This window comes from Populus trichocarpa, chromosome 4 (assembly GCF_000002775.5).
Source record: "Populus trichocarpa isolate Nisqually-1 chromosome 4, P.trichocarpa_v4.1, whole genome shotgun sequence".
Classification (NCBI taxonomy): Eukaryota; Viridiplantae; Streptophyta; class Magnoliopsida; order Malpighiales; family Salicaceae; genus Populus; species Populus trichocarpa.
This window is the reverse complement of record NC_037288.2, coordinates 15,650,088-15,677,285: the sequence shown is the minus strand read 5'-3', so window position 1 is coordinate 15,677,285 and position 27,198 is coordinate 15,650,088. Positions and strand designations below refer to the sequence as shown.

General features: G+C 32.9%; 4 protein-coding genes across 15 annotated transcripts; 3 read left to right on the top strand and 1 right to left on the bottom strand.

Annotated features, from left to right (window-relative positions):
- Positions 1 to 290: 290 nt before the first annotated feature.
- Positions 291 to 8,674, top strand: LOC7472591 (probable LRR receptor-like serine/threonine-protein kinase At1g07650). Of its 5 annotated transcripts, XM_024599333.2 has the most exons (24): positions 291 to 517; positions 670 to 844; positions 978 to 1,049; positions 1,130 to 1,198; positions 1,295 to 1,366; positions 1,750 to 1,821; positions 1,908 to 1,979; positions 2,383 to 2,454; positions 2,553 to 2,624; positions 2,712 to 2,783; positions 2,889 to 2,960; positions 3,625 to 3,696; positions 3,807 to 3,872; positions 3,997 to 4,062; positions 4,145 to 4,183; positions 4,329 to 4,387; positions 4,547 to 4,938; positions 5,041 to 5,236; positions 5,828 to 5,974; positions 6,238 to 6,356; positions 6,568 to 6,778; positions 6,874 to 7,114; positions 7,448 to 7,598; positions 7,905 to 8,674. In XM_024599333.2, the coding sequence occupies exons 1-24, from the start codon at positions 391 to 393 to the stop codon at positions 8,286 to 8,288; spliced, it is 3,090 nt and encodes a 1,029-aa protein (XP_024455101.1). In that variant the 5' UTR covers positions 291 to 390; the 3' UTR covers positions 8,289 to 8,674. The 5 variants fall into 5 exon arrangements, with proteins under 5 accessions (XP_024455101.1, XP_024455102.1, XP_024455104.1 ...); XM_024599334.2 differs by lacking the exon at positions 291 to 517 and having other exon boundaries at positions 691 to 836; XM_024599336.2 differs by lacking the exon at positions 291 to 517 and having other exon boundaries at positions 706 to 844; positions 965 to 1,049.
- On the bottom strand, positions 5,027 to 12,721 carry LOC7463020 (transcriptional adapter ADA2). Of its 8 annotated transcripts, XR_002981357.2 has the most exons (6): positions 12,278 to 12,714; positions 11,984 to 12,063; positions 10,806 to 10,984; positions 10,225 to 10,324; positions 9,602 to 9,687; positions 5,117 to 5,472 (listed from the first exon to the last, which is right to left on the bottom strand). XR_002981357.2 is itself a non-coding variant. In XM_024599347.2 (5 exons), exons 1-5 carry the CDS (start codon positions 12,328 to 12,330, stop codon positions 5,460 to 5,462), a joined length of 411 nt encoding a protein of 136 aa, XP_024455115.2. In that variant the 5' UTR covers positions 12,331 to 12,714; the 3' UTR covers positions 5,117 to 5,459. The 8 variants fall into 8 exon arrangements, 6 of the variants coding, with proteins under 6 accessions (XP_024455112.2, XP_024455115.2, XP_024455110.2 ...); XM_024599347.2 differs by lacking the exon at positions 10,225 to 10,324; XR_002981358.2 differs by lacking the exon at positions 5,117 to 5,472 and having other exon boundaries at positions 9,325 to 9,687; positions 10,225 to 10,712.
- A 577-nt stretch (positions 12,722 to 13,298) lies between these two features.
- LOC7463019 (extradiol ring-cleavage dioxygenase) lies at positions 13,299 to 15,423 on the top strand. The gene is made up of 3 exons (XM_002305978.4): positions 13,299 to 13,736; positions 14,250 to 14,620; positions 15,005 to 15,423. The coding sequence occupies exons 1-3, from the start codon at positions 13,503 to 13,505 to the stop codon at positions 15,195 to 15,197; spliced, it is 798 nt and encodes a 265-aa protein (XP_002306014.1). The 5' UTR covers positions 13,299 to 13,502; the 3' UTR covers positions 15,198 to 15,423.
- An 8,374-nt stretch (positions 15,424 to 23,797) lies between these two features.
- LOC7463018 (4,5-DOPA dioxygenase extradiol) lies at positions 23,798 to 26,833 on the top strand. The gene is made up of 3 exons (XM_002305977.4): positions 23,798 to 24,189; positions 25,288 to 25,658; positions 26,433 to 26,833. Exons 1-3 carry the CDS (start codon positions 23,965 to 23,967, stop codon positions 26,623 to 26,625), a joined length of 789 nt encoding a protein of 262 aa, XP_002306013.1. The 5' UTR covers positions 23,798 to 23,964; the 3' UTR covers positions 26,626 to 26,833.
- The last annotated feature ends 365 nt before the right edge of the window (positions 26,834 to 27,198 follow it).

The following is a 27,198-nucleotide window of genomic DNA, read 5'->3' as shown; positions in this document are numbered from 1 at the left end:
GTTTAGAGACTTTTGACCACCGCAAAGTCAACATCAACTCATCAATCAAATCATATGTATTATTATTAATCACGGCTAAATCTTGAAAAAAAAAACAAATCATTTTCGTTTAGATTCTTATAATATATAAATTATTCATTAATTTTTTTAGTAAATTATGATTTAAAATTAAAAATTATAGTTAAAAGTTGTGCTAAGTATTCCTGTCACTGTCACTGTCGGGGCTCCTTACGTACGTCCATTAGAAGACAACTTTTTTTCTTCTTTTTTTTAACTATGATAAACGCTTTCTTTATTTCTCCAACTCTCTCCTTCAAGACACTACTGGTCCCTATCCAAGCAAGCAGAGCTCTGAGCTAACCACGGCTGAAGAAGAAGAAGAAGAAGAAGATGGGGGGTGCTTGTAATTTGGCAAGTAGTCCACAACTGCTCCTGCAAGTATCCATCATTTGTTCCATCACTCTCATTTCCTTTGGACTTGCAGCTTCTGCTTCAGCTAAGCTCCACTCCCAAGAAGGTAATGTAATGTAATCAATACAACAACAATATCTTCATTCCCTGACTGGATCTCCAAGAAACACAGCATCTCATTCTTCTATCTACTCTTTCCTTGGATATGAAAGAAAAATGCCCATGTACAAATTAAGGGGTATGTGTTTTGCATTGCAGTTAGGGTATTAAGAGAAATAGGGAAGAAGCTGGGGAAGAAGGACTGGGATTTCAACAAGGATCCATGTAGTGGAGAAGGGAATTGGAGTATTTTGGATGAGAGGAAAGGGTTCGAGAACAGTGTCACTTGTGACTGCTCTTTCAACAACAATTCCTCTTGCCACCTAGTAAGCATGTACTACTACTCTTCCCTCTACCAAATCCAGTGATCTGTGTGTGATTAGTTCAAGTAATGTTTTGCTTAATCTCTTTCTTGGAAGGATGTCTTGGGCTATGTGTTCTAATATTTCTGTAGAAATATCTTGCAGAGCTTTAAAGTCTCAGAATCTATCGGGAATCATTCCACCGGAGTTTTCCAAGTTTCGCTACCTTAAACAACTGTGAGAAATAAATCAAACATTTCTGAAGTTTTCGTTATACTGAACTGCTGTTGTTGATTATGCACTCAATTGTCAAGCAGGGATCTTAGCCGCAATCTCTTCACTGGTGTTATACCTCCCCAATGGGGTACCTTGCGCTTGGAGGAGTTGTAAGGGCACCTACCACATCCTCATCTCATCTCTTTTCTCAATTCAATGTAGATGGTTAACGTGAAGTTTCATACTTTCCTAACGTATCTATGCAGCTCTGTTATGGGGAATCGGTTGTCTGGGCCATTCCCGAAAGTCCTCACCAACATGACCACCCTCAGAAACCTGTATGTTGAGCTCTCTTTTCTCCGAGTCTGCAATCATCTATGATTTTTAGAGGCAGTGAATCATCTGTTGAGGGTTCATTGTTTACATGCTGTCACTTTGCCGGTCAAATCATTAAAGATAAGATTGGAAACATTTTAAAGAAGTTTTGTTAATTCTGGTTCTCTAATTGTAGTAAAAAGCATTTCATTTGTTATTGATTTGAGGCGGAGGCTGTCTGACTCTGACCACCTTGGCATGCCAAGAGGACAATGTGAACAGTTCATTTAATGAAAGTTGGCAGATTGACCTGTCCTTGGCTAGGCTTTAGAGGTTTTAAGTATGGATTTGAATCATTCAGACTGTTTATTGTGAAGTGACATTAACACATCCATTCCTGTTACAGGAGTATTGAAGGAAATCATTTTTCAGGACCCATTCCACCTGAAATTGGAAGACTGATCAATTTACAGAAACTGTAATGCCTTTTCTACATCTCCATGCTTATTGATTCTAGATATTGTATCATATACTAAAATTAACTTTAATGTCATTTATCTCCAGTGTTTTCTCCTCAAATGCATTGACAGGAAACTTGCCTGCAGAACTTGGCAAGTTGGTCAACTTGACAGATGTGTAAGTAGACTTTTTTCTCTCTCTCTTTTAATTGATTTCACAGGTCTATTAACCAAACAAACAGTGATTACTCGGCATTTTTTATGCCTTCATCTTTGGATTTGCCTCGGCTGGGTGGTTTGCCGCATCTGATATGCAATCAACTTCTATCTCCACAGGAAATATAGCTGATTTTGATGCCAGGATACTCATATTTAACATGTTGGGATTGTTTAGATCTTTCAATCTTCTATGCGGATAATTTAACCATGCATGGTGATCAAATTCAGTGGAAATTATGTTATTGGAATTTTTTTAAATATTGTTTTTCATATGTGTTCTTCATCATTTTATCTGAATTTTATGGTAAACAATACTACTTTCAGAACACTCTCTGAGTTTGTATTTCTTTGGCACCTTTTAGGAGGATAAATGATAATAATTTCTCAGGAAAGCTACCTACTTTCATCAGTAAATGGACAAAGGTTCAGAAACTGTGAGTTTCCAACATTTACCTCTTTATGCTCCGTTTTCTTTTTTTTCTTTTTTTTTTATAATTGATTGATACTTTTGTTGTTAATATATTTATTACAGGCATTTACAGGGTACCTCTCTTAAGGGGCCCATACCTTCTAGCATTGCTTCCTTGACCAAACTAAGTGATTTGTAAGCAATAGAATATCTGCATTTTGTCTTTTATGTATATATAATGTGTTTATTTACAGCATGTTCTCTGTTCAATGATGCTTGTAGGAGGATTAGTGACTTAACAGGAAGAGGGTCTCCCTTCCCACCACTGAGTGATATGGAATCCATGAAAACATTGTGAGTTGGAGCTCTAATCTTATGTGTTTTTCTGCTATAACTCTTATTCTTTGATTTGTATTTGACATAGATAATATATACTTGACCAAAATTTTAAAAATGCAGGATATTGAGAAACTGCTTAATATATGGAGAGATCCCAGAATACGTTGGGCAGATGGAAAAACTGAAGCACTTGTAAGTGGTTCCATATAGAGGCTGTAATGATTTGCTTTCAAAACATTCTTTGTCAATATAGTTATCGTTCACTTTCTCAAGAAATTTTATTGAAAATTCCCAGAATGTTTTGGGTGTCACTAAAAAATATAAAATGAATCTCCATGATTCATGGACTATATTTGGAAAAGAGACAGATAGGCTTTTGCTATCTTAAAAATGATGAACATTTCTATAGAATTGGGGTTCTTGAGGTCTCGGTCCATCCAATGCAATTGAATGCCCTGATCATCCACAGTTGAACTTGGACAATCGTTCTTGTGTGGCATCTTATGGATCGTAAACTATCACCTCTCAAGCTTTGATACTGATGTTGCAAAAGTAATTGGCAGTGAACTTGAATGTGTGCCTCTTCGAACCTTAATGATGTGCTTTCAAAAGTTAAGATTTTCCGTATAAATCACTGGCTCAAATGTTATCCTCGAAAACAATTTGATCATCTGTTTTTAAGCTTTCAGTCGGAAGTGCAATTATGAGCTATGGAAACACCCAATTTATTACATGACATATGCCTTGTGAAGAACCTGAAAACTGATATAAGCTGCACACATAGTTTCCTCTCATTTATTCAGTTGCCTCCCCCCTCTTTTCCCCTCTTAAGTACTTTTATTTCATACCAATGTAGAGATGTCAGCTTCAATAACCTCAGAGGAGAAATTCCTTCGACGTTTATCCAACTGGCAAGAATAGATTTCCTGTAAGTTGATGTGGTATATATATATATATATATATATATTATTTATTTCATATATTTCTTGGCTGTAAGCTTCTGAGTAGCCTAATATTTGTCATCTTTAATTTTTCTAGGTACTTGACAGGAAACAAGCTCACTGGGTCTGTTCCTCCATGGCTTCTGGAAAGAAACAAGAATGTGTATGTCTAGTTCCTCCAGATTCATTTTCCAGCTTGAAGTTCTACTCCTACACAAAGTTCTATTCCAATCTTCCAGAACTTAATAGATGATAACGGTTTGAAGTTTTTCCATTGGTGTCTTCAGGGATCTTTCTTATAACAACTTCACCTGGCAAAGCTCAAGTCCAGATGAATGTGCACGAGGGAGCGTGTGAGTGATCATTAAAATGTTTCTCTTATTTTAGGAAAAAAAACTCTTATTTAACAGTGAACCATTTCATTCACTTCTGCAGGAACATAGTGGAGAGCTTCTCGCCGTCAACAATTAAATCGTAAGAATTTTGAAACCTTACTCAATTATTTGTTATAAGACGTTGAAGAATATTTTCCATTTCTCCTCCTCATCATTATTTAAGAATTTAACATCATGTGTCAGTATAATCACTTGAAGTTTCGTTTTCTCAAAATATGTTGCAGAAGTAAAGCCCATTCATGCCTGAAACAAAACTTTCCGTGTTCTGCTTCCCGAAATCAACGTGAGTAGCCTAAAATACATTTTATTCCACAATGTCTATGGGAGAAGCCTACCTATCAGTTGATTTAACTAGTTTTCCATTTCTCTTCTTCTGTTTTTATTTTCTTTTGGTAAATATATCTCTATCTAAATCCTTTTTTATATTGTCAATATTTGTCAGAGCACTATACCTTGCATATTAACTGTGGAGGTAATGAGATAACTGTCGATGGCAACACCACTTACCAAGATGATAAAGAACCAAGGGGTGCTTCTATGTTTTACTCCCATCCAAGCCAAGAATGGGCGTTTAGTAGCACCGGCAACTTCATGGACGATGACAGTGAGGCAGACGCCTATACTAAAACCAACAAGTCTGCTATATCCAATGTCTCTGCTACCATTGCACAACTATACACAACAGCGCGTGTTTCTCCCCTTTCTCTCACTTACTACGGACTTTGCCTCATGAATGGGAATTACACAGTAAAACTTCACTTTGCTGAGATTATTTTCACAAATGACAGTTCATTAACTAGTCTTGGGAAGCGTATATTTGATGTTTACATCCAGGTAACTAAACTCTTGTACACGATCCTAAAGAAATGAGTATGCCTGAATTTTATATCCATACTTGTTAACTAATTATTACTTGTGCCAAATCTGTAAATATAGGGAAAGTTGGTCCTGAAAGATTTTAATATTGAAGATGAGGCTGGAGGTGTTGCCATACCCCTTGTAAAGACATTCATTGCAGCAGTAACACATAATACATTAAAGATCCGCTTGTATTGGGCTGGAAGAGGGACAACAGGCATACCACTTAGAGGAATTTATGGTCCTCTAATATCAGCTATATCGGTAGACCCGAGTAAGTCAGATTCAAAGTTCATCTTCACTTTAAATATCATTGCACTTGAAAGTTGACAGCTTAAACTTAAAAAAGTTCTGAAGCTGTAATGGAAAGTTTGGCTGGGCCACTGTATGAATCATTTCCCATAAAAGTGAAATTTGTTTCTGGTAATGTCTTCCAATGAGGTCCACTCTGGTCAGGTAGCTAACACATATTTGATGTCCTTCCATCTCTGTCCCCGTCATTTGTTGCATCTGAAAAATGTATACGAACACATGGCATAAGGATCTATGTTACTTGTAATTGCACGTTGACAATTGTATTCAGCAAGGTTTGCTAAAAATGCTGAACAGATATTGGTTTTAGAGAGGCTAGGGGATGAAATATAATGACTTATGAATGTCCCAAGCCATAGGACCGATTCCTAAAATCAGGACTGAAGTACTTTTACTACTACTTCTGATACCTTATGATAAAAACTTTTCAACTGTGCTTTAAACCATCCAATTAACTGATATGTTTGTATCTAGTGAGTTACATTCTTTAGATTTGTTCTTTTACTCATTACTATAAATTGACCCATTGATAGCAGTTTCTCTACTTCCACAGACTTTAAACCACCTTCAAATGGTAGCAAAAGGAATGTAGTAATCATAGTGACTGGAGCAGTAGCTGGAGCAATTTTCCTTGCCTTTCTGGTACTAGGTGTCATGTGGAGAAATGGCTGGCTTTGTGGCAAAGCCGCTGCAGATAAAGGTATAGGTATTTCTTTTGGGCTTCTTATAAAGGGGAACAAAATATAACAAGTTTTTTTGGAATCTTGGATTAACAAATTCAATCCTCAATTCTCATTGCATTTTCCTTTGAAGATTTTCTGTGATTTCCCTAAATGTTCTCCTTAACATTTTCCTGTGAACTTAAAATACTCTGTTCGATATTCTCTTAAAGATACTCATAATAGAACTTTTTCTATGATCATTTAAATATTCTCTTTGACATCCAAAACTGTGGTCTGACAGAGCTTAAAGGCCTAGATCTGCAAACAGGACTATTCACGCTAAGACAGATGAAAGCTGCCACCAATAACTTCGATGCGGAAAACAAAGTTGGGGAGGGTGGTTTTGGTTCTGTTTACAAGGTAACTGCATGGTTGATAGGTTCTTTAATCTGTCCTAAATATGTTCTATAAGTTGGCGGTGGAAAAACAACTACAAGAATTGGTCAAATGTTCTCCATAAATTTTTGGATTCTTTCTAGTTTTAGATGTAGGGCAGCAAATAAAGAAAGCAATGCTAATTATTAACTGTTAGCCATAAGTTTGAGTGGGAACTTTTCATTATTGAATGCAGGGTTCACTATCAGATGGAACCGTGATTGCAGTCAAGCTACTCTCCTCAAAATCCAAGCAAGGAAATCGTGAATTTGTGAATGAGATAGGAATGATATCTGCACTGCAACATCCGAATCTTGTAAAGTTGTATGGATGTTGTGTTGAAGGAAACCAATTGATGATTGTATATGAGTACATGGAAAATAATTGCTTATCCCGTGCTCTTCTCGGTGAGTTAATTTCTTTCTTCTATCAGAAGCATTTTGAACGAAGGCATTTTGTTTGGGATTCAAAAATTGATTGTTTTTTCTTCCCATTATTTCAGGGAAGGAATCCAAGTTCAGAATGAAACTGGACTGGCCTACCAGGCAGAAAATTTGCCTAGGTGTAGCTAAAGGTTTGATGTACCTACATGAAGAGTCAATAATAAAAATTGTGCATAGGGATATCAAAACTAGCAATGTGTTGCTTGATAAGGAACTCAATGCCAAGATTTCTGATTTTGGTTTGGCAAAGCTAAATGAAGATGACGATACCCACATCAGCACTCGCATTGCTGGAACCATGTAAGTCTCCACCAGGACATTGTATATTTTCAAGAAAGAATCTTTATCTGTCATTCTGTATCTTATGTCTCCACCCTCTTTCAGTCAAATCTCTGGTTTCCTATAGATAGGCCTAAACCCATTTTTCATATCGTGGCAGACATAACTTTTTCCAGTAGACTGGTATCAAGGCTTTGAGCCTGCAACCTATTGCATATTTATTTTTTTATGATCATAAGCCCTAGCATTTACATCTCTTGATCTTTTATATTATCATATAATTAAATAGTGACTGTTTGAGAACGAAAACCAGGGATCGTGTAGCAAGCTGAACCACCTTTTTTTATTTTTCAGTGGTTATATGGCTCCTGAGTACGCAATGCGTGGCTACTTGACCAACAAAGCAGATGTTTATAGCTTTGGAGTTGTTGCTTTGGAAATTGTCAGTGGAAAGAGCAACACAAACTACAGGCCAAAGGAGGAGTTTGTTTACCTTCTTGATTGGGTAGGTTTATACTCTTTTAAGTTTTCTGTTTCCTTCTGTCAGAAAGTGATAATCCCTTGTTTGAAAACATCACATACTAAACAAATCATTTTATAGGTTTCTTATCAATCTTTGCATATAATGTTTCACATGAATTCTCAAATTATTCAACCTCATAAAAGACTCTTGTCTTGTCAGCCAAGGAAAGACCGATAACTTATATCTACATTTGTCGTTCTTCTTTATTTCCGCTGAACTTCCTAAACTCATTTTACAGTAATGAATGCACTATAGCATCCTTATTGGATTTATCTGGGATTTTGTCAGGCCTATGTTTTGCAAGAGAGAGGAAGTCTTTTGGAGTTGGTCGATCCAGAATTGGGGTCAGAGTATTCTTCAGAAGAGGCTATGGTGATGCTAAATGTCGCTCTCTTATGCACCAATGCATCCCCAACTCTTAGACCGACAATGTCTCAAGTTGTGAGCATGCTCGAAGGCCGAACTCCAGTTCAGGACCTTCTTTCTGATCCTGGGTTTTCAGCAATCAACACAAAATACAAGGCTATAAGAAACCACTTCTGGCAGAATCCAAGCCAAACCTATAGCATGTCTATAAATGAGTCGTACCGTACTGATTCCACAAGCTCAGGCGTAGAACCAGAAGATGCCGGCCGTCTTCTGAGAGTTAGTTCGGTAAAATCTAATTCGTAAATGCTATATCATAGGCATTATCTTGAACTAAATTGCAGAGGTGGGAAAAGTCCCAGCGTATATTCTTTGTTTGTAACATAGCTAGTCTCATCTTTGAACGAATTCTCTTGAAGTTTGTTTCAACTGGTAAGCATTGCAAAGAGAAATTGAGCGGATACTACTGACAGGAGTCGCAGGGCCAGAGCATAGCCAGAGCATAGATGGAACATAGAATGATGCTATAATCCCAAAACGAGAGCCCGGGTCTCTTAAATAAATTTAGAGTTATTTAGGGTTTATGCAAATATTACCTTAAGATTAGATATTTTTTTTTACTTTGAATATTTGCTTCAAGGTTGACTTGTTGTAAATTATAAAGTGTTTAATTATTCAGCTTCTAATGATAATCCACACGAACTACTGGTGAAAAATGTTTTAATTTTTTTAGAAAAGAAAGATTGTTATATACTTTATTCAACATCATTAGAAATAAAAGGTATAATATTTTATTTATAGGAAAACCTAAAAAACCTATAAATAACAAAATATCAATTGCCCTTTAAATAACATCATATATATTATTTTAGGGTAATTTTATAAATATATTCAATCAAGTCCTTACTTGATTGTTTCTAAGTCTATAATTATAATCCCTTGTATTAATTATATTCTAGTTTTTAATTTCTAAAATTTATTTACAATTAAGTCACGCTTGATTAATCATTTCATTTTAATTTTCGATCAATGGTTTTTATGTGTGTGACCCATTAAGTTCTCTAATAAGTTGTCCATATATAAATGATAATTCTAAATAAAATACGATTAAATAAATCAATTTATTATCAATTCAATAATTAATTAATTTATATTTGAAGATCAAGTGCAATGTTTAACAATCTGTCATGATCCTTTAAATATTAAAAAAGTTATAAAACCTTTCAATGATCAATTTCTCAGTATAATTATTATCCCTTCATCAATAATGTTTTGATTTAAATATTATATCATGGAGTATGTCTACTCTGTCGAATTATGTTTGTTCTCAACACTATATTCATTGATTCTTTTAATGAGATTTGAAACTCCTTTTAAATCTTATTATTCATTGCATAATAAATTACAATCAATACTAATTGAGAACAAATGAAATATTTTCTCTAATTCATCAAGGGTGATGAATTCTCTTTTGATAACATAAATACCTTTATTTAGTTTATATTATACTCAATATCTATCCATTTGTTACCATTGATTAGGACAATGTATAGCAAGATCAAAACATAACACTCCCTGTATAATATAACTTAGTGATCTCAAGTCTAAGGATCACTTACACAACCGTCACGTGAGCCTTTCCATAGACACGAGTGATCTTTTTATATGGAATTCTCATGCGGGTCAGTTCAGTGCACATGTTATCCTGCAAACACCTACATATTAGTTCTAGGTATACCTCATACATAAACTTAACAGAACATCCACTTCTTTTCATAAAGAAAGGAATATAATATGTATTAGTCTCAACAGCTCTGATTAATATCAAGTTTTAATAGAGTATTAACCTAAACATTTAGGAATAATGCTTGAATGCAACAAGAATCCCACAATTATAATAATTTTATAATTTTCTTTACAAAATATTTTTTATCCCAAAAACTTCGTTTTTATTCTAGATTCATTAATAAAACATTTAATGAATATTAAAGATTTATTAATAAATTAAATATATTTATATGAATAAAATCAATATCACGTGTAACCACGGTAAAACACATACATTAACAGTACACCTACAGGAAATATTGGCCTTTAGTTTCCGGATATCTGGTATAGACTCAACTAAACCATTCAAGGAATGCAACGCAAATAGAACTCCCCAAACCCCATGGCCATAGCAACAAGCTCCTTTTATGAGAAAAAAATCACCTTGAAATGAGGAGTTTTTTGTATATCATACCGTAGGCACTACTATAGTGTTCAATGCATTTTTCTTTACTCTTTGTGCCAACATGATAAGCCACTCCCGCCCAGTTCCCTAATTCGTACATTTCAATTCCCTATATATGGAACAATAGACATTGCAGTGAAGACTAAAACTTCCATCTAAAAATATAAAAAACGCTCAAAACACCTCTAGAAGCAGCATTTCTTCATCTGCATTCCAAGGGGTAAAAAGAGAGGAAGATAGAAATGAAAATGAATAAAAAACATGTTGTCAGCATTCTGACGTTATAGTTTGAACACTATGCCGTGCAGGAATCAAGTCCATGTAGGTACTCGAACTAGTTAAACCATGAAGAAACGAATGCGATACAGAAGTGACCGTTTGATGACACGACAAAGAACAGGTCAGTATGGTACAATTATGAAATTCTAAACAGAGATGAAACAGGAAAGCCAAAATTCCCATCATATTTCATCAAACAGACCAGCAAGGCTCCCACACTGATACAGGGACGAGCTCAGTGCCACATTAAAGGAAGAATAGTGAACAGAACAGTGCAAGATAACAAGTTAGTTAAAAGGAGAAGAACTGACCATAACCCTATAAGGGTGATTGCTTTTATGAGGTCCAACCTCAGCTCCTACAGAGAAGCACTCTGCACACAGGCCAAAATCAAGGCACTCAGCACATTTGATACGGACCTTCCCTGTTACATCTTTCTCGCAATAATTGTGATGGTACAGTGCCCTTTTCCCGCCACTACTTCCATGTCCTGAGCACATTAAAAAGCAAAGAAGAATACGAAGAGAAGGTCATAAGAATGTGCGGGCAAACAAAATTATACATCCTTGTGATGCTCTGGAGAACAAAGAATTTGAGGAATAACAGCAGCATCAATTCTCATGACTGCTTTGAAATGTTATTCAGTAATCAGTACCACCTTAGTCATCTTGAAGTGGTCTACCAATTACAGTTCTTAAACCCCCTATTAGATAACAGCTACAAGACACCCTAATAGATTTCATTGTTCAGAACAGGACTAAAACTCGTATTTTCGATGCTAGTCACCACTCATGAAGTAATCTCTTAGATGAAACAGTTCTGTAACATGATGATGTTCTCTCATAGTGTGCTGCAGGTAATCATGAACAATTTGCTGTCAAAGTCCAAATCTCAAGATGTTTTTTATTGAAGGAAAATGATGCAGCCAGGTTGTAAAAACTAAAGGTTTTGAGTATTACGATGATGATCCATCACAACTAGGTGATGATATGCTCCAGGCAAACTATGTGCATGATGTAGTAGATGTTTTTATGGATCAATAAAACATGTTTAGCTTTAAGAAAAGGTTTGTTCGTGTCAAACTAGGATAACATCTTAAAATGATGATAATATAAAATCCAACTATTGGATCAAACTTTATTTTTTTCAAGTGATTCTATATATAATTTTACAATATGTTTGGAGGTCTTAAAGTTAGACTCATAAGTTGTTATTTGGATTAATTTTGTTATTTTTCATAGTTTTTTTTTTAATATTGTTTTAATTTAAATTTTGTTTTTATTTTCTTCATGCTTTAAGATTCTTATTTGTTTCTTGTTAGAGGTAGGGTTTTATAACCTTTTTAAAAGTCTTGTAAGCTTTTAGGGAGGAAGACTTCATTAGCCATATTTTCAAAGAAATAAATTGTAAATTTAGAATTTATATCTGCAATCCTTAATTTTCACTAATCAAGTTTTCCAAGTTTTCTTTTTCGTTGTCGTCCTTATACCTTTCACATGTATTAGAAAAGTACCCGCAGATGAATATCCTGAATCCTCTCCTCTTGCAACTTTCTTCTTCTTTCTTGATCTGCAATGCCAAGAACAAATTAAAATTACTAATTACCTGCATTAATTAGAAATTACCTGCATAATTACCTTCAACTATGCATATACACATTCTAAATTACTAAACTCTATCAAATGACACTCACATTTTCCAAATTTCCAATTAACATACGAAACCCACAAGTTAAAAACAGGATCACAAACCAAGAAAGCAGACGACTTTAAAGAACACAAACCTCTGAGCAGCGTCTTGAGCAGTGGAGTGAAGATTCCCACGAGTACGGGCCATGTCTTTTTGAAACTGAGGAAGCTCACGAGCACCTGTATATGTGTAGTGGTATGAACAAGACTAAACAAAAACCTGGTAATTATAGGTCCCATGTAAGCCATAACAACGGACACCTCAAAAAAGGGTGAACTTTCAAATTTGGCAATGAAAATCTAACATAAAATAAAGGGTTAGCACCAAAATTTAGATAACAAAATGCTTTGGTGTCAAGATCTCGAAATTTCCAGATATCTTCTGGATTTTGGATAGAATTTGTTGTGAATGTTAGGAAAGAAAAAAACAACTTTGAATTTTCCTCTTTCGTATGAAAATGGAAAGAGTTACTGTGTTGCCAAACAAAACTTGAGATGATTGGGCAAGGCGACACGCGCTTAAGCATCTTTCTATTGGGCCAAGCACGTGGATCTAGATGTTTGCCCTCTTTCTATAGTCTTTTAGTTTTTTAATTATTTTTTCTTAAATTTTGATTAAACTTTACTATATATAAAACAATTAAAACTATATTTAAAATATTATACAATTAAATATCATTCAATTTTGGCATAGTTTTTAAATAAGATTATAGCCTTTTAGGGTAATATTAGTAATTATTTCACTAATTATTATATTTTTTAAAATGTGATCTTGAATATTCAATAAAATAATTTTTACATAATTATCTCAAATAAAAAAAAATTATTGAGACTTTCTTTTTAAATCATTATAAGTTTTTTTTTAATTATTTTTTTAAAAACTCGTTTGAATTGTCTTTACTTTATATTTAAATAACATGCTCCTAATATAAAAAATAATAATTCATCCATCAAAACATATGTTTTTCTTCAAAAATTGAAAATCTTTAAATTTTATACAAATATATATTTTTTAATTACACAAAAAATAAATAAAAATACTTTTCAAAAATCATCTCATGGATAAATAACTAGGTAGCACAAAATAAACACAAGATTTATGTGAGAATATTTTTGTCACGGAATGTTGCAGTACGCGTGCTTAACAGCGTAAGCAACTACCTCAGCAAGTCATTACTCTTTCATTCGAACACATCTCCGCGTGTAACTCTTTGCAGCCACCGCTTCTCTTCTCTTCTATTTAAGGAAAGAAGGAGATTGTCTTCTTCTACTTCTGTCTTTGTTTTCTTGGTTTTCCTTTTCTTTGTGCCAAATTAATAAATGGCTTTGATGGAAACATTTTATCTCTCACACGGAGCTCCAACACTTGCCATTGATGAAACCGTACCTGCCAGAAAATTCTTTCAGTCATGGCAACAAAGTGCTTACAAAGAGAAACCAAGTTCCATTCTCGTTATTTCTGCTCATTGGGAGACTGCACAACCTACTGTTAATGTTGTTGATCGAAATGATACCATTTATGACTTCTATGGCTTCCCCAAACCCTTGTACCAGGTACTCCTGATCAATCTTTCTTCCAAAGTTTTTTGCTTTTAGATTTCTGCGAGATTTTGTTATCTGGGGTCTTCTGATTTCACGCAACTATGGATTGGAAGATGAGTTTCCTTATGAATAGGAAGGTGATTTTTTTCTTAAGAAAAAATAAAATCGTGTATGATCCATTTCGATTTCACTGTTGAATTTGTGTTGATGGTAAACATGCTCCTGATCTGTAAGTAGTTTGTAGAATTTGAGGCACCCCTTAAAGCCATTATTGATTTGTTGAATTAAAATGATTGTTACATCAAGATGATTCTGTAGAAGCAAACTGGATCTAATCTACCATGAATTCTTAAGTCTTGTGATTTTGTTATGGAAATGAAGACAATCCAAGACTTGAAGAACTGTAATTGATTATTGATCTAAATTCTAAACAGAATTGTTTACAGGACTAGGTAGGATCAAGAGGAGACTTTGTTTATTTCAGTATCAAATCATTCTTTCCTAATGCTATTTTGCTTTTCTTAGATCAAGTATACACCACCTGGAGCTCCAGAATTGGCGAAGAGGGTGAAGGAATTGCTTTTGGCATCTGGCATTGAGCATGTTGATGAGGATAAGAAGCGAGGGCTCGACCACGGTGCTTGGGTTCCATTGATGTTCATGTATCCCGAGGCTGACATCCCGGTGTGCCAGCTCTCCGTTCAATCCGATAGAGATGGCACTCACCATTACAACATGGGGAAGGCTTTGGCCCCTCTCAGAGAGGAAGGTGTCCTCATCCTCGGATCCGGATCTGCTGTACACAACTTGGGTTCCAGGCTACCTGATGGCAGTCCTGTTCCTTCATGGGCGTTGGAGTTTGATAACTGGCTTAAAGATGCTCTTATTGAAGGAAGGTAAATGTTTCTCGGAAAGTTGCTTGTTTCTCTTGTGGCATTATTCTCTACAATCTCTCAATCCTGTCATGGATTTTGTCTTTCGTGCATTAATGGAAATGCAGCTTGCATACATACAAATGTAAATCTGTGTCTCTGGAATGGTTTGAAGTAGATTTATGTGCTTTTTTCAAAATAGAAGCAGAGGGAGACATGTCCCCTCTCTTCCCCCTACTGTGTCCGTCTCCTTTGTCTGCCGAACACTATCTAAGAGATTTGATACGATCATGATTCTTGCTGCTTTCATATTTGTTGCTGACACTTTCTAGTTCCACCATTGCTTTGGCTGGTGTCTTCTCATTAAATCTTCACCATTGAAGTTTTAACTATCCTTTTTTTGTGCAGATATGAAGATGTGAATCACTACGAGTCAAAGGCACCACATCCAAAAATGGCTCACCCTCGGCCGGACCACTTCTACCCACTGCACGTAGCCATGGGTGCAGCAGGTGAAGATTCTAAGGCCAAATTAGTGCACAGCAGCTGGACTGATGGCACCCTTTCTTATGCTTCCTACCAGTTCACAGCGCCTAAATAAAATCTTCATCAACGTTACAAGTTCTGCTGGAGTTCTTGTGGACATGAATTTGTGTTATTTTTTTAACTATATATTCTGTGTATTGATGTTAATAAATTTCAGTACATGATAGAGATATAGGGTGATCGAGATGGTGCAGGCAGTGATCCAGGATACAATTTCTGTAGGGGCAAAATAATATAAATATATAACAAAATTAAAGCTTCTAATATAAAGTTGAAAATTTACATATATTACAAAAATGCTTTCAATTTTTTTTATTTATAATTCATAATTGTTGCCTAGAGATTTCATATGTTAAAAGTATTGAAGGATTTTCTCATTATCAATACTTTTAAATATTTAATATTCAATATAAGTAACCAAATAATTATTTAACCAATTATTCTTGGACTGACTATTATTTTAACCAATTAACATGTAATCATGAATTATTTATTTAATCACTTTTTCATAGGTTTTTTTTTCAAGTTACATTGAAAATTCAACTACAACTAAATAGCATAATTAAATTTCTTTTAATCATCATCAACACAACAACACATATTAAATATTAACAGTCAATTTTTCTTCTTCAATTATGTTTTATTTAAAGTCATTTACATCCTATTTCATCTCAAGAACTTCATATTTTCACAATTTCACTTTTTCTCAATTTAACATTTAAGAATCCTAATTTAAAATTTAAGAATTTTGCATAAAATTTGTTAATCTTTACTTAAACTTATTCAACCGAGTTTATAATGTCTTACACGTTTTCTGCTGCTCCTCTTTTTTTTCTTTTAATGCTGCGAGTTTTCTCTTTTTTTTTTCTTTAATGTTGCGAGTTTTCTCTTTCTACTCTTTCCCTTACTTGATTTTCTCTTTAATTATTGAGTTAGATGTGTTCAATACTCTCTCTCTCATTTAAGTTTCTCTCTGGGGTTTTAGTGTGGAAGCTCTCAATTTTTTTTCTTTTCTATTTTTTCAGCACTGGCCAGCAGTTTAAAGGAGAAGAAGAAGCTAAATTTCCAGTTTTTCTAGCTTATTTATGAAAACACCATTAATGAGCCGACATGTTATTTTTGTCTGACTATTGATGTTCTCGCATGGCTTTCTCAAATTTCGATTACCCTAAAATTTTATCCCAAGATAGAGCAATGTGTTAGGAGGAGGCTCATCGTAAAATTTCAGCATAATCTGACAGTCAGACTAAGAGTTATGCTTGATAGCATAAAACTGGTCAGCAGGTGTTTTTATATCAAAATCTGAACTTTTTTATTCAATTATTGCTAGAATCATATTAGTTATTTTTGATAAGTTCTTGGGATCATTTTTTTATTTCAAAATATATTTATTTTTCATTTTCATTATCTGTTTCATTTATATATTTACTATAGTTTCACAGTAACATTTCTGATTTTTAACTTGGATTTACATCAATATTTTTTCACGCTGTTTTTTCTTAACTTTTATTTCTCATTTCCATTTTAATTCCCAAGATTATTTTCTCATTCTAAAAAAAACATCTATTATAATTTTTTCTAATTTTTCTATCTATCAAAACCCATTATCGGTTTCCATATGATATATCCTTCATTTAATTTTTTTGCTCACATGCTGGATTCGTCCATGAGATGGTGGATGTAGCATTTATAAGCATGAACCATGATTTTTTATATATATAATTTTTGTACAGAAAATAAGGTATTGCTAAGGCCAAGTTTTAACAAGTCTTTAAAAACAGAGAAAAAAAGGATCGGTTAAAATTTGGAACACAATTGTCAAATTAGGTTTGCAAACTAATGTTTTCCTCAAATAGGTCCCTAATATTCGAAACAAATGTCGTTTATTTGGTTTGTTATTTAACATCAAGGGATCAATTATTAATTTTAGTTCATTCTAATTCATTATTTGTTATCCTAATTTTGTAGATGAATCCGCCTTTTGAATTTCTAGCTTTAAAATGATGATTTCGTGAATGACTATACTTCTTATGGTTAACTAAAGCTATCGATTTATATTGAAATGTCTTTTCAAGCTTTGATTTATCTGAAATTTTATTTTAATATAGAAAAATATTTTAAACGGTAAAGTTTCAACTTGATTCATCGATTTGATTTAGAATTATACTTGAATAAAAAAATTTAAGCTAGACACGTGTGTTGTACCTGGTTGGTTGTCAAAAGAGAACAACCAACCAGGTAAGCCTCTAATGGCTATCATATTAGTAATCACTTGTCTTGAACTTGAAACTACAAGAGAAACAAATCTTTTAATTTGAAGTTCTTATCACTATACCACCTACTAAATGGTTACAAATTGATAGCTTTATCATGTCCATAAGCAGTACAATTAAATAATTTAATTAATTATATGCTAGTTTATGATTATTATTATTTTTTATGGATGTCGTGTACATAATAAATGGATTGGACTAATAAAGGGTGTGGCCTTGCACATGGCTTTGGGTTGCATGAAAATTGGCACACGTATTTTGATAGGGAATGTCTTCTCCGAGAGATTTCTTTAGTGTGCTCACATAGCAGAATCTGCTAAAAACAAGGCGCGAATATTTTTATTTTTTTAACATATTTTATCAAGTTAATTTTTTTTAAAAAATGGACTTATTTAAAAAACCCCCCGGGGCCATGCATAATCGAATTATTTAAAAAGCTAAAAAGAGAATACATACACACACATATATCCTAGTTATATCACCCACTCGCCACCATGGGTTATAAATATTTCTGAAAAATATTCTTCAAAAAATTCGAAGTAAAAATCTCATATAAACATCTAATTAAATATATCGATAATTATTTATAGAAATAAACAAGAACAAATCACTAAAAATACAAAAAAAACAAGAAAAATTAAAAAATTGATATAGACCAAGATATTTGATCTTATAAAATAAGATATTTATTCATTTGTGTCAACTGAATTTATTTATTAAAATTAATAAAAGATAATAGAAACAGAAACAAATGCAGAATGAATTGAATAAAATAAAAGAGAAAAATATTATGCAAGACCAAACATATCAGAAATATTATTTATTTTTATATAAAATAAAAAGAATTATTCAAAAATTAAATAAAAACAAATTTATTTTTAAAAAATACTTATTCAAAAAAGATTTGCAAAATCCTTGACCTAGGCCATGAGAATATAATAAATTGATAGAGAAGAAATTGAAGATTACCACAAAATCTTCAAAGGTCGAAGGATAAAACCAGAGAAAAAAAACACACACAAATTATGATTAAAAGAACGAGTGAGAAAAATAAAATAAAAAATAAATTAGAGGACATAAAAAAAATTAAATTGGAGGGTTAATTTAAAAACAAATAAACTTTAACAAAAGGAAAATTAAATAAAAAGAATGAGGGCTAAATTGAAAACAATAAAACAACATAAAACTTTGATTAAATGATCAAATTGAAAACTAACAAAACTTAATAAAAGAGCCAAGAAAAAAAATCAAAAATTAAAAGAATAAGGATTGAGTTGGAAAAAATAATATATGATAAATTATAATTCAAGGACTAAATTGAAAATACTTAAAACTTTTATAATAGAACTAATGACAAAAAAAAAATAAGGATTGAAATTAACAAATCTAAAGATAAGAGGATAAAGATGCATTTGCTCTAGACGAGAGATAGAAAATAAAGAAATGACCATTGACAACAATCCGACAATCTTCTGCCTCCACATGCCACCTCATAAAGAAGAAGACACAACATCACATCCAAGTTCATGATGGAAGGACAGGTTTGGCTATCGGATGGTGCCGTAGGCGCCACCCAAACACCGCGGATGACACCCACTTGTTGATGCGTTCACGACACACTCCAATAACTTTTTCAAATAAATAAATAGTTTCTCAAATTAAAAATACCATATTGCCCTTCATGAACCTAAAAGTCGTAAAAAAACACCATCGTGAAAGTATACAAATGCCCCTAGATACATGCCTTGATTTTTATCTTTTCTAAAAGTATAATTGTATTTTCTATTGTTTTCTAAACTGTAAAAAAAAACCAAAAAAACCCTTGGTTAGCCACTTTAGTTTTTTTACCTTAGGGGTAAATTAATATTTTAACATTTTAAAGTTTTTGAAATGATTAAATCATCCTTTATCAATTATTCAAGAAATTGTTAAGTTGGGAGTAAAATCATATTTCAAAAAAATACAAATATAGCCCCAAATAATATTTTAATGACTAAAGGACCCATGAAAAGAACTAAATTACCATCGTGTTATAGTAAAAACCTCAAACTATATATATTTTTGTTAGTTTAGGTGTTAGAACTGCAAATTTACAATATAATTATTCATTAATTATGGCAACTTTATCCATGCATCCATCTCACGTTCACATTTTCGAATTAATGTCGTATTCATTGCACGTAGCTATAAAATTGTAATCATGTGAATAACCACATGCAATTCCACTTAATTTCTTATTGTTCCATATAATCTCAATATGTACGACCAACAAAATAGCACACAATATATATATATATATATATATATATATATATATAAACACAACAACTCAGGAGTCTACCGGCATGTTCAAACTCGGCTAGTTCAAGTTTGGACAAAAATATTCTAAAGTCATACTTGCTGCAATTTAAAACAAAACCACTAGAACAATAAAAAAAAAATATCTAACAAAACTATAAAAAAATGAAATAATTAATTTGGGAAACACCAAGACTTGTTTTTGTCTTATAATTAATTAAAGGGTTTTTAATTCATTTTTTAATAGTTTTGTTAGATATATTTTTTATTGCTCTAGTGGTTTTGTTTTAAATTGCAGCAAGTATGACTTTAGAATATTTTTGTTCAAACTTGAACTAGCCGAGTTTGAACATGCCGGTAGACTCCTGAGTTGTTGTGTTTATATATATATATATATAAGTTTTTTTAGATCAAATTAAATATATAAAAGACATAAATAATTATATATAAGTCTTGTTCAAGAATGATACTTAAAATAATACATATACAAATAATACATATTCAACATTCGATCTTTTTGTTTTTGTTTTTATTAACGTGAGTGTTTGGGTCAACTTGTACGCACCTCGACTAATTCCAGGACTTGAACTTAAGACCACAGGGGAGCAAACCCCTTAATCCCAAACTTTTACCATTAAACCATCTATTAGATGATTAACCTTCAATCTTTCTGATTGGATACGTTGAAATATTGACTTGTTCAAAAAATGAACATCCTATTCTGCTAATTTAATATATTTTATAGTGATTAATTTGTATTATGTAATTTTGTTTTTCATCATTAAAAGTCTTGCTTAAGAAGAATACTTGTGTAGATAATTTGATTTTTAATCAATTACTAATTAATTAATTAGTATATTATCAACTAAATCACTCAAATATTCCATGTGGCAGCGCTAGAATCAAGAAAACTATCAAGAAGTTCTAGATGAAAAAAGAAAAATGAGTTAAATCCGTAAAGCTTGTAAAAAATCTTGAGATTCAATTAATTAATATAGATTGCATAACAATAAAAAAAAATACCTTCATTAAATATTATCTTTATAAATATATTTAAAAAAGATCTCAGTTATGATAGAGAAATAATTTATTTAAATAATGTATTGAACCAATTTATATTAATCTTAGGTGATGAGTGCTTTGGGAACCAATAAGTATTTAAAAATTAAATATTCAAATAAAAAACAATGATTAATTAAAGATATACTTAATTGGTTATATAATTTTTTTTAAAAATATTTACAAAAGATATTATTACTAAAAAGGAGAATAGAGAATATAGTTTTGAAATCCGGCCCGGCCCGGCGGGTCGACCTAGGACTCGAGGCTGGAACCGGGCCGGGTTGAAGAAAAAATAGAGGAAGGAAAAACCTGGTTGACCCGGTCAAAAACTCAGTTGCAACCTGTTGACTTTTGTTTTTTTTTTTTTTACTAAAACGACGTCGTTTTGATTAAAAAAAAGAATTGATCCAGGCGACCCGATAACCCGATCAAAACTTGAAATCCAGGTCTTGGACGGGGCGGATCTGAAAAACTATGATAGAGAATATTAATTAGGTATTTTATTACAATACAAGATAAAATGTTTTTAACAAGTGTAATAGTTAACTTATTTCAGCTTTTAAAGGGCGAAGTGTCTACTTATCCCCCAACTATCATTTAATTCCAATTGGCCCTTCAAACAAAAAATAAATCTCCAATTAGGTCCCCATCAATTGGACATTACCCACTTAACCCTTGACTTTAAACTTTATTCCTGGAAAACAAAACACACCTATTTGTCTTAAAATGACCTTTTCTTCCTGTGATTTTTCGTTGTAGGGCTTCAATGGGTAATCTTTCAGAAAAAAAAGCGTTTTATTTGTTTTAGTTTTCTTGAATAGATTGACATGAGCTCCAAGTAGGAATTTGGAGAAAGTAGTGATAAAAACATAGCCATAATTTAATGCAATTTCACATCATATTAACAACAAATTAAATTAAACAAAACTAAAACATTTCATTTGTAAAGTCCAATTGAAAGACCCTATTTAGATTAAAACTAGATAATTGCTCGCGCTACGTTGTGGGTTAAATTAAATTTTTGTTAAATGTGAAAAAAAAAATTCAGGTGTTATTAACATGTTTTCTAGCAGAAAGAAAAACTATGCGGTGTTGATTCAATATAACCTAATCGACTTTGTAGGTTAAAAAACAACCCAAACAAATGGTAAAAAAGTAGTATGACTAAAAAAAATTCAAGATGATATCTTTTTTTAAAAAAATATTGAGACGCCAGTATATTAGATCAACTCGGATCAACTCAGGTTAACTTGCCAAATCCCTGACCTAGGTCATGAAACCCTAAAACCCAGTAAAAAGCAAATAAAAAATTATTAAGTCCAATTCTCAATCAACACGATATTGAAGGATGAAATTAAAAATAAAATTCAATTAAAAAATCGTCTAAGTCAACTCGGGTTAACTTGTCAAATTTGAATCATGAGATTAAGATAACCTCGTAGAAAAAAAAATCAAAACAAATTACGAAGTTTAATTCCCAGTCAACCCAATGTTACAAGATGAAATTAAAAAAAAAAGAACACAAAAAAAATCATATAAGTCAACCCGAGTTAACTGACCAAACTTGTGACCCGAGTCATAAAGTTAGGATAATCTCATAGAAATAAAACCAAAACAAATTATAAAATATAATTCATAATCAACCCAATATTGAAGGATAAGATTGAAAAAAAATATTTAATTAAAAAAAGGACAAAAAAACTTTGAGGTAATCGGATTAACCCACAACCCGAGTTATGAGACCGTGATAACCTTATTATAAAAAGAAAAAAAATATAAAACTTAATTATCAATCAACCTATCTTTGAAAGATAAAGTTGAGAAAAAAACCAATTAAAAAAAAATAAAAAATAATCTGAGTAAGTTCGAATTAGCCCGCGGAATCTAAATTATAAGATTGTGATAACTCTATAAAAAATAAATTAAAATAAATTAATGAAATCTAATAATAAAAAATGAGAATGAAAAAATAATGTTGAAGATAAAATTGAAAAAGACGACCACATTTCCTTGTTGATGGCTACATAAATTAATTAATAATAAATTGAGTAAATGATAAAAAAAATAATTTATTTTAATAGAGAAGAATGCTGTCACGAATGGGTTGGGGTTAGGTAAACACCTAATGGTTTGACTTTGAGGTGGTCTCAAGATGACACACACTCTTTCTCTCTCCCATCTAATTAAAATGCATTGCTTCCTTCATTCTTTCATTCATGATAAACAACAACTTGTTTTTTATATTGTAACATTAAAATAATTTAAAAATATAAAAATAAAATAAAATAAAATAAAATAAAATAAAAAATTAATCTAGCCTTACATGGTTCTAAATGGAATATCTCAGCGTATACCCTAATCAAACCTAATAACTATCTAATTCATCATTTGTTTCAGCATTTGGAGACTACTTCTTGCTTCTTAAATTATTATCATCGTTTCTTCAACCTTTTCTACACACCATAATCATAATATTAATTCAGTATATTTATAAGATATTAAATGTTTTATTGTATAAACTTTGAGTGTCGGACCGAACTTGTTTGAGAGTGTGGTTGTGGTTACTTTTCAAAGTATTTTTATTTAAAAATGTATCAAAATAATATTTTTTTATTTTTTTAAAATTATTTTTAATATTAGCATATCAAAATGATTTGAAAATATCAAAAAAATATTAATTTAAAATAAAAAAAATATAAATTTTTTAAAAACACTATTAGAATAAAAAATCAAACAGGTGAATTTCGAGCTTTAAAATGAATATTTATTACCCCGAATTTATGTAAGAAAATACGTGATTTATTTTGAACATGGATCATGATGTCAGCCACATACACGGATTACTCGTAAGCCATATCATCATGAACACACGGTAGTGTAGAGATGTGATTGCTGGCCAGTTGTCAAATTGACTACTGACCGCATATTAGAAAACACATCAGATTGGAGACCAGATGTGAAATTGACTATTCAACAAAAACAACGTCAGCAAGGACATCATCCACAAGAGCAAGGTCAAACCAAACTCGATATATATATATATATATATATATATATATATATATATATATATATATATAGATGTACATGCTCTGTAAGAAGGGAACCTATTCTAGTCGTTGATGCGCTAGTTTCATTCTTTGAATCCAAAAGACAACACTTTTTTTTTCTTTTTGCAAGAAGGGTTTGATGGACACGGTCTATATCTCTCATGGATCCCCAATGATGGCGATCGATGAAAGCATACCAGCGAGGCAATTCTTGAAATCATGGCAACAAACTGTTCTTAAAGAAAGGCCTAAAGCCATTCTTGTTATCTCCGGACATTGGGACACCAAAGAACCAACAGTTAATGTTGTTAATATTAATGACACCATTTATGACTTCTATGGCTTCCCCAAACCCATGTACCAGGTACTTGATTCCTTAAAGAGTTTTCTGTTTTTTTTTTTTCTTATTTGGGTTGCTGAGGTTTTAGTTTGATTGGTTTTTGAGTGCTTATGATCTGACATTAGATAGAAGAATGTCTTTGATTGATTGTTTTTGAAGCAGAAAGTCATTGATAAGTCTATGATCAAACGTTGAACACACCTATTAAAGTTGCATGGTATTATCTGCTTGTTGTTTATCTGGGTTGGTGAGAGTTTAGCTTGATTAATCTCTTAGAGTTTATGATCAGATATTTAGGTAGAAGAATGTCCTCGGTTGATTTGTGTGGGCCAATTGCTTCTTTTCCATGTTTGAAGCTAAAACTCATTGTCATAACTATGGTCAAACGTTGGACATACCCATCAGAGTAGTAGTTTGTTTTATGCAGATGCAGATTCTTTGAAAGGTTTTCTGCTTTTTGGTTCTTGAAGGTTTTTTTCTCATCTGCGTTATTCAGACTTTGCCCTAGTTGTAGCTTGATTAACTTTTGAGAGTCACTATGATCAGATATTTAGGAAAAAGAATTAAGTTTTTTTTATTTGTTTGTATGATCTAATTGTGTGATTTGGAGTCTGAAATTGAAATTGAATGTTGAAACTGTGAGTAAAATGTTGAAGATGTAGAGTAGTATCTAGAGTTTTAGACCGTAAGGCCGTTGTTGCCTGTTGCTTTCTCCTGCATTGGAAAGTTATTAATCTGTTGAAATATTCTTACCTCGAAGAATTGCATCTAGGTGATGATTGAAAGGCAAACAAAGCATTCAATTATGAGTAAGATTATGAGAGTTGTAGATCTTTCTAGCCTTATGAAGCGAAGAGGTCTTGAAAGTCCTTGGATTCTTATTGATGATAGACTATTTCTATAGCGACTCGGATATGTACATGTATAGAATTATATTAAATTTGAACAGAACATCTCACAGGAAGTTTGGCTACAAATAGGACTGGCATCGGAGAAAATAGATATATGTGGTTGGCCGCAAACCAATTAGTTAGGATTTTTGGGCCGGAACTTTTCTCTCTTTTTTTCTTGGTTAGCTGGATCTTTTTGTTTATGTTTCCAATAATTTTCCCCTTCTACCAGCTCAAATATACACCACCAGGCGCACCACAATTGGCAAAGAGGGTGAAGGAATTGCTCATGGAAAATGGCTTCAAGCATGTTCATGAAGATAAAAAACGAGGAGTTGACCATGGCACATGGGTTCCTCTGATGTTCATGTACCCCGAGGCTGACATTCCAGTGTGCCAGCTCTCAGTTCAGTCAGATAGAGATGGAACTTACCATTATAACATGGGAAAAGCGTTGGCCCCCCTCAAGGAGGAAGGTATCCTCGTCATGGGATCTGGAGCTACTACTCACAACTTGGGGGCCATGCATCCCGAGGGCACTCCTGTTCCTTCATGGGCTTCGCAGTTTGATACTTGGCTTAAAAATGCTCTTCTTGAAGGAAGGTAATTTTTTCGTTGGAAAATTCCTTGCTTATAGTATACTCTATTACGTGCAGTTTAGGACAACATATATATATATTCATCCTGTAATTGATGGAGTCTTTGTGGAATTGATGGAACACATGCATTCACATGGTAGGGGCTATGGATTAGGAGGCAGGGCTATGGTTTTTGCAACTATCACTTTCTCGATAATTTCTAGTTCTAAAAATATCTGGTCGTGGACATTTTCCATTCTGTAGTTCTTGAGATCTTTGGTGTTGTATCTTATCGTATCAGAGCGTGTGATTGATTAGGAAATTATGTGTTTGTTTCCCGTGAATTCAAAACGATCACCTTTTGTCTTCTAAGCAACTCTACTTTTAATGATTGAAGTGATTAATTTGAGTAGCTGTCATCCTGCGAGTTCAAAAAGATGGTTTGTTTTCTTCTGGGCATCTCTACTCTTGATGATTGAAGCGATTGAATTCTCTTTTATTAGGATTTAGATGTGTCTTTCCAAGATTATGTTCGATTTTTTCTCCGCGTAAACTACATATTGCAGATAAAATCATCATTTGGGTAGCATTTTAAATTTGAGCTGTTGTTTCATAGAACAGCTGCTGAGAATTTCAATCCATGTTTAAAACGGGCTTAACATGATCAATTCTGTGGATTCTTTCAATTTATTCTATTACCTGGGCATGAAAATGCTTCCCACTCTATCATCTTAATCGAGGATACTATCAGTTTCCACAGTTTGATTTTCGTCTAAGCAAGTTTTTTCTTTTTGTGAAGATATGAAGATGTGAATCACTACGACTCAAGGGCACCGTATGGAAAGAAGGCTCATCCTTGGCCAGACCACTTTTACCCATTGCATGTAGCCATGGGAGCTGCAGGTGAAAACGCCAAGGCAAAACTTTTGCACCATAGCTGGGGCAATGGCACTCTTTCTTATGCTTCCTACAAGTTTACAGCTGCTAAGTAAACCGAACATTGCGAACACAATCCACTTTGACTCCGAAAATAGATAGATCGAAATCCAGTGTTGTATTGCATTTATTTTTAAGAGTGGCAGAGTAGAGCTACTGTATGGGAATTTAAGAAGTGTTGTATTCATACACACATTTATGCATTAGAAGACTTGTTTGGGTTTGTGCATAAGAAAATTCAATAATGAAAACTGTGTTTTCCAACTCCTTTCTTTCTTCTTCATCTTGCCCTAAAAAAAAGATACTAGGTTCTATTGCTGTGCCCTAACAACCTTCCATTTGCTCTAGTTTCATCTTCTTTGGGTTTGTGAATCAAAGTTGGACTTGTCTCCTTCCAATCCTGGCCCTGCATATCTCTGTTTTTGAACAAGAAGTTGGATATATGAGGAAATCCCTTACACAAGTGATATCAAATGTTCAGGATCATCACCTGGGTTTGGGGATCGCCATGCCTTCCATCTGTTTCCTTCTTTAACTAAAAAAGGTGAAAGATAGAAAGAAAGTTGAAAAACTTTGTTCCAAATCCTACTATTACTGGGTCATGTTTGGGTTTTATGGGATAAATTTTT

What these genes read in the sequence shown, in the direction of transcription:
- LOC7472591 (XM_024599333.2), top strand. Translation starts at nt 391, where the DNA reads ATGGGGGGTGCTTGTAATTTGGCAAGTAGTCCACAACTGCTCCTGCAA. An exon ending in TAAGCTCCACTCCCAAGAAG is followed by an intron (nt 518 to 669) that starts GTAATGTAATGT and finishes TTTGCATTGCAG; the next exon opens with TTAGGGTATTAAGAGAAATA. An exon ending in TTTCGCTACCTTAAACAACT is followed by an intron (nt 1,050 to 1,129) that starts GTGAGAAATAAA and finishes ATTGTCAAGCAG; the next exon opens with GGATCTTAGCCGCAATCTCT.
- LOC7463020 (XM_024599342.2), bottom strand. Translation starts at nt 12,330, where the DNA reads ATGGCCCGTACTCGTGGGAATCTTCACTCCACTGCTCAAGACGCTGCT. An exon ending in GCTCAAGACGCTGCTCAGAG is followed by an intron (nt 12,064 to 12,277) that starts GTTTGTGTTCTT and finishes TTGGCATTGCAG; the next exon opens with ATCAAGAAAGAAGAAGAAAG. An exon ending in TTTTCTAATACATGTGAAAG is followed by an intron (nt 10,985 to 11,983) that starts GTATAAGGACGA and finishes TAATGTGCTCAG; the next exon opens with GACATGGAAGTAGTGGCGGG.
- LOC7463019 (XM_002305978.4), top strand. Translation starts at nt 13,503, where the DNA reads ATGGCTTTGATGGAAACATTTTATCTCTCACACGGAGCTCCAACACTT. An exon ending in TCCCCAAACCCTTGTACCAG is followed by an intron (nt 13,737 to 14,249) that starts GTACTCCTGATC and finishes TGCTTTTCTTAG; the next exon opens with ATCAAGTATACACCACCTGG. An exon ending in GATGCTCTTATTGAAGGAAG is followed by an intron (nt 14,621 to 15,004) that starts GTAAATGTTTCT and finishes TTTTTTGTGCAG; the next exon opens with ATATGAAGATGTGAATCACT.
- LOC7463018 (XM_002305977.4), top strand. Translation starts at nt 23,965, where the DNA reads ATGGACACGGTCTATATCTCTCATGGATCCCCAATGATGGCGATCGAT. An exon ending in TCCCCAAACCCATGTACCAG is followed by an intron (nt 24,190 to 25,287) that starts GTACTTGATTCC and finishes CCCTTCTACCAG; the next exon opens with CTCAAATATACACCACCAGG. An exon ending in AATGCTCTTCTTGAAGGAAG is followed by an intron (nt 25,659 to 26,432) that starts GTAATTTTTTCG and finishes CTTTTTGTGAAG; the next exon opens with ATATGAAGATGTGAATCACT.